The sequence below is a fragment of the Mus pahari genome, chromosome 11 (assembly GCF_900095145.1).
Source record: "Mus pahari chromosome 11, PAHARI_EIJ_v1.1, whole genome shotgun sequence".
Taxonomy (NCBI): domain Eukaryota; kingdom Metazoa; phylum Chordata; class Mammalia; order Rodentia; family Muridae; genus Mus; species Mus pahari.
In genome coordinates, this window is record NC_034600.1 from 7778616 (window position 1) to 7791277 (window position 12662).

Here is a 12662-nt window from a genome sequence, read left to right on the forward strand (position 1 = left end):
GGAGGATCTGTTTCTTACTCAACTGCTATTCAAATGTCCCCAACCCTAAGGCTTGTGGAGTAAGAGAGGCCTATTAAAAAGCTTAGCTTCACAGGTAGGCCCTGTGTCAAAGTTCAGTCACAAATCTACCCCACCGAAAAGGGCTCATTGTTCTCCATGACCTCAGAGCATGGCACCCTGCTTTTCAATGACAGAGAAAGTACAGACAAGCATAGTTTTTCATGCCAAGAACCAAGTCCACTGATCACACAAGCACCCACCTTACAGGCCAAAGAAAGCAAAGCTGGTGCAACCCACAAGGCCCAGTCGCTATGCAGTCCCCCTTCCTATGAAGAGCCAAAGCTTTCCTGAATGGTTGTGTTTTTATTTTTCAAAACAACCATGTTTCCAAAAGGAGAGAGAGAGAGAGAGAGAGAGAGAGAGAGAGAGAGAGAGAGAGAGAGAGAGGATTTGTTCTAATAGGACCTGGGCCCTCTTACCCAGAAACTGGTCTGTGGTGTCTCTGCTACCCTAGACGGTGACTTAGTTCTGATCTTGGGGAGGACAGGAGACAGCCTGGCCTACACTATTACAGCTTAAACAGCCAGTGTGCAATGGTAGGCCCAGTAAGTACTGACTCATACCGGAATGAAGTGACTTTGGGGCTGGCCCTTTAAAACTGAAGCATCCTACTCGTTAACTCCTCCTCCAAGGAGGTTCCTTATTAAATGAGAGCTGCTGGCTAAGCCACGCCACAATACACCAGACCTTTACTTTCAACAGACTGTTCCTCCCTGTAGAAGCTGCAGCCTGTCAGCATGGCTCAGGAGTTTGTGAACTGCAAGATCCAGTCTGGGAAGGTGGTCGTGTTCATCAAGCCCACCTGCCCCTACTGCAGAAAGACCCAAGAAATCCTCAGTCAGCTGCCTTTCAAACAAGGTCTTCTGGAGTTTGTGGACATCACAGCCACTAACAACACCAATGCGATCCAAGATTATTTACAACAGCTCACAGGGGCGAGAACAGTGAGTGTGTTTAAATGCTAAGGAAGCACTGGGGTGTTGCTGTTTCCTTTCCAGAGCTTTGTAGACAGCTGTGTCTTTTCTAGGATGCCGCTGCCTGGGCTCTGTCCTTCAAAGCATCCAGAGGACTTTGCAGGGTGTGGGGGAGGGACCCAAGGGAAGAGACTGCTCAAATGAGTGGGCAGCAGGACTGCCTGGGAGGACCAGAAGGCAGAGCACTGGTGTGTGGTCAGAGGGCCTGACAGCTGGGCTGGCGGCAGTTAAGAGTGTATCTGAAGGCTTTGTTTTAAGCACTATTTGGCACTGGCAGTGTTCTGGCAAGGCAGCTTGGAGGCTGGATGTGATCTCTAGCTTTTATGTTATGGAAGGGGGCCATATGCTCTCCCCTGCTAGCATGTACCTCCGTGGAGCTGTGCCCCTTCCTTTTCTTTTCACTTTCCTTACTCATCACCCAGTTTGTTCATTCTTATCTAGCTCCACCCACTAGAAAAGTAAATCCTGTACTCCATTTTGCCTGTGCTGCCTTAATTATAGGATATTTTCAGGCCTGGTTATCATGATAACTTACTGTATGATCTGTTAGATTCTTGCCTTGAGATCCTCAGTGACTCAGGCTGCAAGATTAGAGGGAGCACTTCAAAATCCTGTTCCACAGATACATCTGCAGCTCTCTAAGAACACCTTCTTCCTCAGAAAAGCCTTTCTTTGTGCGGGGCTGCTGGTGGAGTGCCCAGCCTAACAGACGCCAGTGCTGGAAAGTGAGCTTGTACTGTTACTGGAGTGTTGGGGACAAAGCCGAGGAGCTGGCAGCCCCAACTAGACAGTGGAAAGCAGAGAAAAGAAACATATTCAGTGAGGCTTCATTGGGAAGCTGAAAAAATACAAATGTCCATGGATGTGCAAGTCCATGAAATGTATGTATGGTGTGTGTTTGTGTGCCCTTGTTTACTCAACAGCCCAGTGGTTAACGTCGGATGACTTATTTCATCACTCTCAGTCTTACTTTTGTGAGATACCGTCCTTCACTGAATCTGGAGTTCACAGCCTGGGCTGGTCTGGACTGGCTGGCAGTCAGAACGCCCCTGGGATCCTCCTGTCTAGATCTCCCCGGCATTGTGATGTGCACCCAACTTTTTTCTGTGGATTCTGGGGAATCAAACTAAGGTCCTCACTCTCATGCATAAGCACTAGCTGATAAGTTACTAGCTGAGCCATCTCCCTTCTTAACTAGAACCTCCTCTCATCTTCTTAAATAGAAAGCCAGAGGTTTGCAGACCAGGTCCAGGTCAAAGCCCCACCCACCCCTCCCCCACAACCCCTGACTCACCATAGTCTCAGGTCCAGTTGCTCTCCAGGGCTCAGAACTGTGTGAAATCTCTTCCTGTGAGATAGGTTTCTCCACTGGCTAGCACTAGGACTTCAGCCTTTTCCAGCTCAGGCTTGGGATGGGGGTGGGGTAGGGGGGTTGAGGCTCTTTGTTTACACAGTCTGATAGCTAAAGGGAGAGGCATGGATGGTCTTTTTAGAGTATCCCCTTTCCTGAGAGAGCAGTCGTGCAAGCTCACTTATGTTCTTTTCAGGAGCACATTGCAGGGCAGTGCTGGAAGAAACACATTTTCTACTTTGGTTTTCTTTGGGATATTGGTGTAAAGCATTGGGAATTATTTCATTCAAAAATCTGCATGGTAGTGCCAACCATAAGTGTGTATTTTACAGCTATAGGATGAGGTCTTAGAGCAGGAGGAACACAGCAGAGTGGACAGTGAAGAGAAGCGTATAGACCCTCCAGGCCCTGCTCCAGCTCCCACCAGACATCCTCCTGCAGAGTGGGATCGCCTGGGAAAAGTTCAGACAATCCCATGCTCAGGTCAAATTCCACATTAGTTGCCTCATAACAGCACAGGTGGTGTAAGATCTGTAGGTGGTCCCAGTTACAACAGAATTAAAGAAAATGCTATTCTTAGCAGAGCAGCACGGGTTCTGGAGAAAAGTAAAACAAAACAAAACCAACAACAACAAAAAATAACAAATTTCTCCATTTAACAAATGTTTGCATTGATTTGTAAAGCAACACTATTTTTGCAGTGGCCTTTTAACTTTAAAAGTATAAAAGGTGTGTGTGTGTGTGTGTGTGTGTGTGTGTGTGTGTGTGTGTGTGTCTGTACATGTACTGGAGGCTGACCTCGGGATGTTTCTCAGTCACTCTCCACCTTAGCTGTGTTGAGGAGGGGTCTCTCAGTGAACCTGTACTCTTGCCATTTTGGTTAGATAGGTAACCAGCGAGCCCCTGAGATCTACCTCTCCTGGCACCCCACTCTCAGTACTGTGCCATGCATGACTGTTTACATGGTCGTTGAAGATCTGTACTCCTGCTGTATAATTGAGCCATATCCCTGATACATCCTCCCTATCCCCAGCAGGTTCTTGGGTCCAAATCTCAATGCATCTCTTTTGAGAGAAGCACAACTGTTTCCAACTCACTGCTTCTGGTGCTGAAGAAAGTTGTGGTTACATTTTAAGAATGGCTGTTTCAATTGTCCTGTGGGACCCATGGGCTCGGGTATACAGTAGGAACTCAGCAGGACCTGAGTGCAGAAACAGCCCTTAGTCTATCAGTCTAGCTCCTATGGCTCCCTTCAATGTTTTCATCTGTTATTCTCCAAAGCTCCGCTGTACCTGATGGGCTTCTGATAGAACTTTGGATGCTTCTGATAGAGCAAATGTTTTCATAGCAAAGTGCCTCCATTTTGTCTACAAAGGCTTGTTTTGTCCTTCACATTCATAGGATGGCTTTTCTGGATACAACAGATACTTTTCAGCATCTGTAATGTACCAGAGACATTCCTGCATAGTGGAAATACAGTCATGAAAATTTCCTATATTTTGAAAAATATGCACTTTGGAGGAAAGACAAATAATTTGATAGTATATCTGGGAGGCAGCAGTGATGTGTTTATGAAGAAAATTAACTATGAGAGGGGAGGCAGGGTGGAGGCGGTAAGTCATTGTTTTAAGTGGAACCAATGGGACCTCACCAAGATGAAGAAAAAGGAGACAAAAAATAAGGGCTAGCCTGTGGTGGACTGTGACTGGTGTGTCATGGACCAAACAGGAGGCTGGCCTGACAGGCCCACCGTGGGTTAGAGTAAGAAGAGTTAGACCTGAGGCATACTGGCTACTACCTTCGGAAGGCCGCTCTTCTCTCTAATAAACCAGTTTGTGCCTTGAGGGAGCAAGGCTGCTGCTGGACTTTTAGCTTTGGAATGACCTGATTTGACCCTTGGAAGGGCCATTCTGGTCACTGTAGTCATTGGTGCAAAAACTGCTCTCGCCTCAAGTAAGATGAGTTATTCTAGAGTCAAGTGAGAGAGTGTGGCCTGAGAAGGCAGCACTGGGTTACTTCAATGTCCATATTGCAACATCAAAGCAGCCTGATTAATTTTTATAGTGGCAAAATAAAGAGATCCAGATAAAGCAGTTTTTAAAAACCTTGGAAGGAACATCAAAGAAACAGGTTCTCGCTGAGTCCATGGACCTCAGGTATTGTGTGACAGTTTTCTTGCCCCTTTGACTGGTAGCTTTGGGCTTTAAGTTAGTACAGTCCAAAGGTATTTATCCATTCCTTGGGTCTGACACTGAGGTGGACAAAGGAGGTTAAAGGTCATCCAAGATAAATAGGGGAGTTGTCCCTCAAACTGCCACAGCCCACGGGCTTCATGGGCACTGAGGCTCTAATCCAGTCCTCTGCCTCTGTACATAAAGCTGCTTTCCAGGAATTTTTTTTCGCAGGAACAAGATTGCAGGAGGGACATTCTGGGGCCACACAGAATCCAAGTGCAGTCAGTGGTTTGTGGTGGAAGGCGAGGAAACTGTTGGAGGTGGCTTTGAGTAGCTGCATCTGAGGAGCCCACTGGCTCAAACCCTACCCAACAGTGGTCAGAAGTGGCGATGTAGGTGCTGGGAAAATGACTCAGCAGATCCTGCGTTTACCTCACAGGCATAAAGAGAAGAGGAGGAAGTCGTGCACAGGTGACAGCCTGCTTGTAATCCCAGCACAGGTGGAGCAGGAGACCCTGCTTCAATTAAAAACAGCAACAACAACAACAACAACAAAGTAATCAAGAAAGACACTCAAAGTCAGCCTTCGGCCTCCACACACAGAGGAAGAAAACCCTAGAGAGCAGAGAATGCTGGGAAAACCCCGTTCCAGGAGCTCAGACCAGCTTTACCAAGCTTGGTTCAGAGTGAAGATTCCTCCTCTCCTCTCCACAGCAGTGGCTGACTTGGCCCCCTCCCAGAAAAGGGGTGAGCCAGAGATTTGAGTGACAGGTGTTTCCTCCTCTTAGCCTGATTGAAGGCAGCTTTGCTGATTCCCAAATTGTAGCGGGGATGAGGCACCAAAGTTCTTTCAGGCTTTCAGGCAACCTAGCTTCTTGCCAGACTTGTACAAAAATCTCCGTCCCGGGAAACAGGCAGATACTGTTTCGGGCTTGTCTCGGGGTCGGGTCGGGGTTGGTGAGGGAGTGCTGGCTGTCTATGTTGCTGCTCTGTGTGTAGAGTGTACGGAGGGTCCCAGCTCTCTGTCACCCTGGTAGAAGTCAAAAGTTGTTCTGTGTAGACCAGTGAGTGGTCGAAGGTGACCAGCACCTGGGAAATGTTTAGAAACCCAAGTTCTCAGACTTTAGTTCATTTCTTCTGAATCTGAGAGAAGTCCGTGTCTTATTTAACCCGACCTTCTAGAATTCTGACTCACAGTCAATGGGAGAACCAGCTCCCAGGAGATGACCCTTGGTTTTCAGGGCATTATTGCCACTGGCAGCAGCTAAGACCTTCAGTGGATCAATTTTACCTCATAAGCATGAGGGCAGCAGCTTAGATTAAAACCCAAACCCACATTAAAAAAAACAAAAAACAAAAAACAAAAAAACCCCACAAAACCAAAAACCTGGCTGTGGACAGTGGTAGCCTGCTTTTGATATCAACACAGGATAGGCAGAGCACCCTGTCTCAGTTTTTTTGTTTTTGAAGAGTGACTCAATATCAACCTTTGACTTCCACAGACACAAATGGAGAGGTGGAAAGCTGCAGGAATAGGGACGACTGCTGGAGTCTTTTTGAAAACAGTCATTCAAGAATAAATACATGGTTTCCTTGTTTAAATTGTAGAAGGATTTTATTAATTTTATTTAGCAAGTTGTTACTTTCAAAAGAACCATTAGGGCCCCACTGTTACTGGGATGCCCGACTGCCCCCAAAGAGCAGAACAAAGGAACAGAAACTTCTGAGGAAACAGAAACTTAAAAGTTCTTCAGACATGGGGCCTCCTTCCCTCAGAAACAATACCCAGTGTTCCATGGAAATTTGGGACTTCTTGCCTTATGTCTCTGCATTTTTCTCCTGTAGCTAATGGAAGCAATATTGTGTTACTCTCCTTTCCAAAATCTCTGACACAGTCACATACAGCCACCCTCTCCAGGGACTGATGAGACCTACCCAGCTCACTTACCTGAGAAGGGGTCTGGGATCAAAGGAGGCACCTTAACTAATTTGGATTGTGGATGTTGGTTTAGTTATCAGCTTTCTATATTTAAGCCCAATTCTCCCTAGACCCCCTTCTCTCCCTAGATAAAATGCTACTAGAATTTATCCCCAGCATTTTAACCTCTTTTCTCATCCTTCCTATATTTAAATAACGGACTTAGATGGTCTATACATTCTGAGGAAAATAGGATGCTCTGAAAACCATTCTCAGTCCTTCTGCTCTTCCCCTCCCTGTGCCAGAGGACCTGTCACTTCCTGATCATGCATGGGCCTTAGCAGAGCCCTTTCTTCATGGCCTCTCAGCCTCTATGGGACAGCCCTGGTTTGGAAATTACTTGGCCACAGTAAGAGCACTTCCTCCTTCCTAGGGTGTCTGAAGTCCTCTTCAACTGTGACAGGACAAACACAGAGCTCTGTGGAGTGGCAGTGACTGAGAGGAATCCATTCTACATGTACAGTAACAGTATGGCCAGGAAGCCAGAACAGACCAATATGCTTGGGCCCAGAGATACATTTAGGTATTTTACCAAGGTTAAGGAGCTAAAGGAGACTCAAAAGATCGTCTTCTAATTGAGGAAAGCTAACCTGTATTTTAATATCAGGTGATGCAATGTTTTATAAGCCTGGACCTCCCTTCCAGCTGCACTGAAAGAGAAGCCTGCTCCTGATGACCCAGGTTCAGTATAAGGTCTCTTCTCAGGTGTAGCTCCAACAGCAGGGAATCTGAAGTGCAGCCTCGTGGGCTCAGTGCACCAATAAGAATTTGTTCCTGATGTGTGTTTGTAAAGTGAAAGAAAACATTGTAAGCTCACTCAATCTGATAAACATGTTTCTTTACCTTTCCCCACCCGGGGCTGAGGATTTGATGCATGCTTAGTAGCTGTGTCCCTGAGCTACAACCAGGCTACAACAACATTTTTTACAAGACTTATTTATTTTATGTACATAAGTACACTATAGATACCTTCAGACGAACCAGAAGAGAGAATTGGATCCCACGGCAGATGGTTGTGAGCCACCCTGTGGTTGATGGGAATTGAACTTAGAACCTCTGGAAGAACAGTCAGTGCTCTTAACAACTGAGCTATCTCTCTAGCCATTTTTAAATGACTATTTCTACTCTTAGACCATTGTTCTTAAAAAAAAAAAAAAAATCTTCCAAAGAGTACTGTAAAGCAATTAGTAAGGCTTAGCATGGGGGACTAGTCACAAGGCTCCTTAACCACCCTGACTCGTCTGTTTCTGCAGGTTCCTCGGGTCTTCATAGGTAAAGACTGCATAGGCGGATGCAATGATCTAATCTCCATGCAAAACAATGGGGAGCTGATGACTCGACTGAAGCAGATTGGAGCTCTGCAGTTATAAAAGGGGTGGCAGGTGAGGCTGGGCCATGGCACTGAGGGACAATGGCTGTCTGCTGCCATTTTCCATTATGCTATAGGACGACATTCTGCGTTGGGGTGATTTGAGGAACTGAGATGACACTTATTGATGAATTTTACATTTTACAGAGGGATGAACTATAACAATGAGAGAAATCCTTTCAGTGTACCTTTATGTATTGCACTACACATAGTTCTAGACATAAATACACAAAAAGATAATGTGGCACTTATAGTCCATAGAAGTAGACATACCACGAACGAGTAAATAAATCCAGAAGCAAGTGTTTTCTTTTATCAAAAAAGAAACTAATGATGGTTTAACATAAAAGTTCTTTGAGAGGCTGCATGGCTCATAGGTTAACAATGTATCCTTCTGGCAACTCATATATGCAGTTTGCTACTCAGTATAGACACAGGCTAGTGAGGCCTAAATATATACAGTGTCGTCTCCAGACCTCAGATCGTCAATGTCCACCTCTGGATCCCTGCTTTCAACATCACAGCTGGTGAGCACTGTGTCTGTTGTTAACCTGTGTCGCTAAGTACAGTTAGGGGTACCCAGTGGCTTCTATTCTAGACCACGCTTAGCAGTTTATGCTGAGATGAAGAATGAAACAGAAAGAAAATGCCATTTCCCCAGCTCCCCCTGCTGTGAGATAGCATCTTCCCAGAAGCCTGCTGGCTCCATTCTTTCCCTCACTGGTCCACTTTGTCCTTGTTTTCCTAGCAGCTCCATGGTCACCTGTGACAAATGCATCTAAATGACCAGAGAGAGTTCTGGTGGTGGAAAAGGAGGCTGAGCTAATTTTTGCTGTAAAATCTAGTTCTTTCTCTTTTGCCAGGCAGAGCCCATGCTGACACATGTCTAACCGTGATGATGGCCAGTGCCCCTGAGAGTTGATGTGCATCGCAGAGGATGTCAGTATTTCCTGGTGACTGGGATTTTCAACAAAGCAGCCTTTATTCTTCTTTTACTCAGTGCTAAAAACTGTTGCAATTTGCCTCTAACCATGGGGCCCAAGAAGCTTAACAGATCACACTGGTTTGATTATCCATTCTTCATGTGCCAACATGTCTCTACCTCTCAGCCCATGTTTCCCAATCCAGTTGATCTAAACCTCCAGTGAATCTGTTGCTGGTTTTCTGCTACTGTTCGTCAGCTGAAGTCATTTTGCAGAAGTCCACTTTCTAAAGAATTATTGAATCAGTGGATATTGAAAATTTGTTTACGAGTCATGCACAGGCCTCTCTCTCCCTTGTGCATGCACCCTTCCTGCTTCTGCATTCACTGCCCTTAGCCAGTGTTCTCAACCTCATCCTCCTACAACCCACAGAAGTCCACACTTGTATGAGGATGCTGTTCGAAAAATCAGATGAAGAACTTTAGCATAGTTGGTTCTCACTGAGGCCATATTAGCATAGGCAGCAGAGCAGATGGTGCATTCAGCTCTGTCTGTAAAGGTGATTAATTGTCCAGAAAATCCCAAGCAGCTGTGTGTTGATCTGAGTTAAAGTACCAGCAAAGTCAAATATGAAATAAAAAAATGCAAAATTCTCCTTCCAAGAATGTCTGTGAAAGAAGTTGTTTCTGAAACATTGTCCTAAACAATTTCTTCCATTCAAACCTTGACGTTTTGCTTTGATGTCTTGCTATGATGTTTAATTCTCATGGAACTGTAGGTCACGTCTCTGGTCCCCAGTGAGAAGGATTCATTACTAATAAAGACGTATCTGCTGATGACTAATGATTTTTGTCCGGTTCTGTGCTGTGTTCTCAAGACAATAAGGGACAGCAGTCTTGGTGTCTTGGGGCAGTTAAAGCAGGGTAAAGGCACTTGCCCCTCAGCTTTCCGATATGATTTCAATCCCTGGGGCCCATGTAGTGTATGTAAGGCAAGAATCAATACATGCATATATACACACATATAAACAACTGCTATTTTTTGAAATGATTTATGTTTTGAAATTATGTGTTATATATATGTTAGTACAGCTCTCTTCTAGGCCAGAGGAGTTAAGACTCCCCAGAGCTGGAAATATAGGCAGTTGTTAGTGTGCTGGGAACTGAAACTGGGTCCTTTGTAGGCACTCTTAACATGGAACATTTCTCTAGCCCGTGGCCTTTTAATTTGTTTTTTTATTGAAAATGATTTCTATATAATGCCACCTTTAGCTAACCAGATGTTGTTTAGGATCTGGTGACTACTTCCATTCATACTTAGACCTGATGGTCTCCTATGTTTGACTCTTTCCCCTTGGCTAAAGGCTGCTAGTCAGGATCCATACTGGGGACCAGCAATTCCTGGGGAGGCAGAAGCAAAAGATTCCACTGAAACCTGTAGCCAAAGTGGGAGCTCTCTCTGGCATCTAAAGGGACAGTGTGTGGTGGCAGCAGCGTGTAAAGCCCGCTCCAGGCTCTTTCACTGCCTCTTCAGGAGAGATTTCATCTTGATCAGCCTCATCAGAATGATAGTCTCAGTGCAACTGTAGAAAGCCACAGAAGGGGAAAGAGGAGAGTCTCCAGCTGACCCCAGAAAAAAGGTGATGAGATTTCCCAGTCAAGGCAGACTTCACAAAACCAAGGGGCACTTGGTTCTCCTCCTCACTTGAGGACATAAAGTGACCGACAGGCTTTACTGTACTTTGGAAGTCAAACCCATGTGCCATCTCCTGTGTGAAGATATAGCCCCATACTTGACAGACTGTCACCTTAGCCAGATATGGCCCCATACTTGACAGACTGCCACCTTAGCCAGATATGGCCCCATACTTGACAGACTGTCACCTTAGCCAGATATGGCCCCATACTTGACAGACTGTCACCTTAGCCAGATATGGCNCATACTTGACAGACTGTCACCTTAGCCAGATATGGCCCCATACTTGACAGACTGTCACCTTAGCCAGATATGGCCCCATACTTGACAGACTGTCATATTAGCCAGAGAAATCCTCCTCCTCTCTTGCCTATAGAAACAGAGAGGAAAAGACACACAGGGCTTCCTTAAGACCTCTTCATCTGTGAGAAGCAGGAATCTGAGAGCTGGTAAATATCCCCATTCTTTAGCACCACTTTAGTATGGGGACCCTTCCTATGATTTTCTTGGTCAGAGGAAATTAAGTCCCTGAGAGATGCAGAGCCATAGGGAAGGAGGGGGTAGTCCTCAGAGATATTAAAGGGGTTACAAGATACATACTAAGTTTTCATTCCACAGTTTTATGCATCAAGAGGATCTACATAGTCCTTTAGCTCATTTTTTCAGTACTTTATTAAAAGTGAGTAATGGCTTTACCTGATCACATTTCTTCCTGTCTGATACAGCATTAACAGCAGAGAATGAAACAAATACATTTAAAGATTCATGACCTCCTGCACACAATTATCAGTTCAAAATCTTTAGTTTGGCAAAGTCTCCCAGTATGCCTGGAGGCTTCTGACATCACTCTTAGCTCAGTTGGACCCAGTAGCACATCTAGTACCTGCAGAGATCTGCGTGCCCTTCATCTTCTTTGTTTGTTAGTTTGTTTGTTTTGAAGAGTTGATTTAGTTAGTTACTTTTCTCATTGTTATGTCAAAATAACTGGAAGATGCGACTTAAAGAAGTGTTATTTCAGCTCATAGTTTGAGGTTACAGTCAGTCTGTCATGGTGGGAAAGCATGGCAGCGATGTGAGGTGATTGGTCATATAGCATATGTATATAGTGAGGAGACAGATGAATTCTGGTCCTTAGCTAGGTCCATCTTTCCCCGTTTTTATTTTACCTAGGACCCCAACCATAAAATGGTGACATCCACATTGAGAATGGCTCTTCCCACTTACCTTAAACCTCTCCTGAAACATCCTCACAGAAATACCCAGAGATTAGACACTTAGTGATTCTAAATCTAGTCAACTTGTCAATAAAGATGAAGTGTTGGAGGGGACAGGCCAGGTCCTAACTGTCGTACTCTGGTCTCTACCTAACTCTCCACTCTTTTTTTTTTTAAGTGGAGGTATTATTTCTTTTTAATCTGTATACTAAATTTTAATTTTTTAAAAAATAAAAGCACTTGTATGAATTTGAGGAAACCAGTATCAGGGAAGTAGGAGCTGGTGAGTGCCTGGAGACTCTTGTGACTTTTGAGGCTATAGCTTTCTCATTGTCCCCCACAATGGGACATCCGAGGCTGTAGTTTTTCCACAAATCTCTTGCAAATCTAGTCATCTTTTTCTTTTTACCTTTTCATTGGCATTAAAGAAAGAGAAGGAATAGGAAGTTGCTGCTCATCTTGTGGCCATGCTCACAGTGTTCTGACCAGGACCTTCTTGGTTCCTGGGTGGGCTATGCCTTTCATCTTGTTGTCAAGGTGGGCCTGAGTATGTCCAGCTGGAGACAGAGACTAGCTGGGGCTTCCCTGTTGGTATGGGACTCATTTGCTGGTCTAGAGCATGGGTTGACAGGCTGTGGTCAGCTTGGAGCCAGATGTCTTAGCCTGGACTGATAAGGTGCTTGAGAAGGGTGGGAGACGCCAGGTATCTCTCTGGAGGAGTTTGGTCTTGGCTTTCCTGGAGACTTTTTTTTTTTCTTTTTTTTTCTTTTCTTTCTTTCTTTCTTTTTTTTTATTATTTTCTTTATTTACATTTCAAATGCTATCCCGAAAGTTTCCTATACCCCTCCCTCCACCTCTGCTCCCCTACCCACCCACTCCCACTACTTGGCCCAGGCCTTGCCTTGTGCTGGGTCATATAAAGTT

At 45.1% G+C, this 12662-nt stretch overlaps 1 protein-coding gene across 2 annotated transcripts; it reads left to right on the forward strand.

Moving 5' to 3' along the window:
* The first annotated feature begins 711 nt into the window (after positions 1-711).
* Glrx (glutaredoxin) lies at positions 712-9672 on the forward strand. Of its 2 annotated transcripts, none has more exons than XM_029544175.1 (3): positions 712-1004; positions 7791-7919; positions 8774-9672. In XM_029544175.1, the coding sequence occupies exons 1-2, from the start codon at positions 798-800 to the stop codon at positions 7905-7907; spliced, it is 324 nt and encodes a 107-aa protein (XP_029400035.1). In that variant the 5' UTR covers positions 712-797; the 3' UTR covers positions 7908-7919; positions 8774-9672. The 2 variants fall into 2 exon arrangements, with proteins under 2 accessions (XP_029400035.1, XP_021064313.1); XM_021208654.2 differs by having other exon boundaries at positions 713-1004; positions 8770-9672.
* The last annotated feature ends 2990 nt before the right edge of the window (positions 9673-12662 follow it).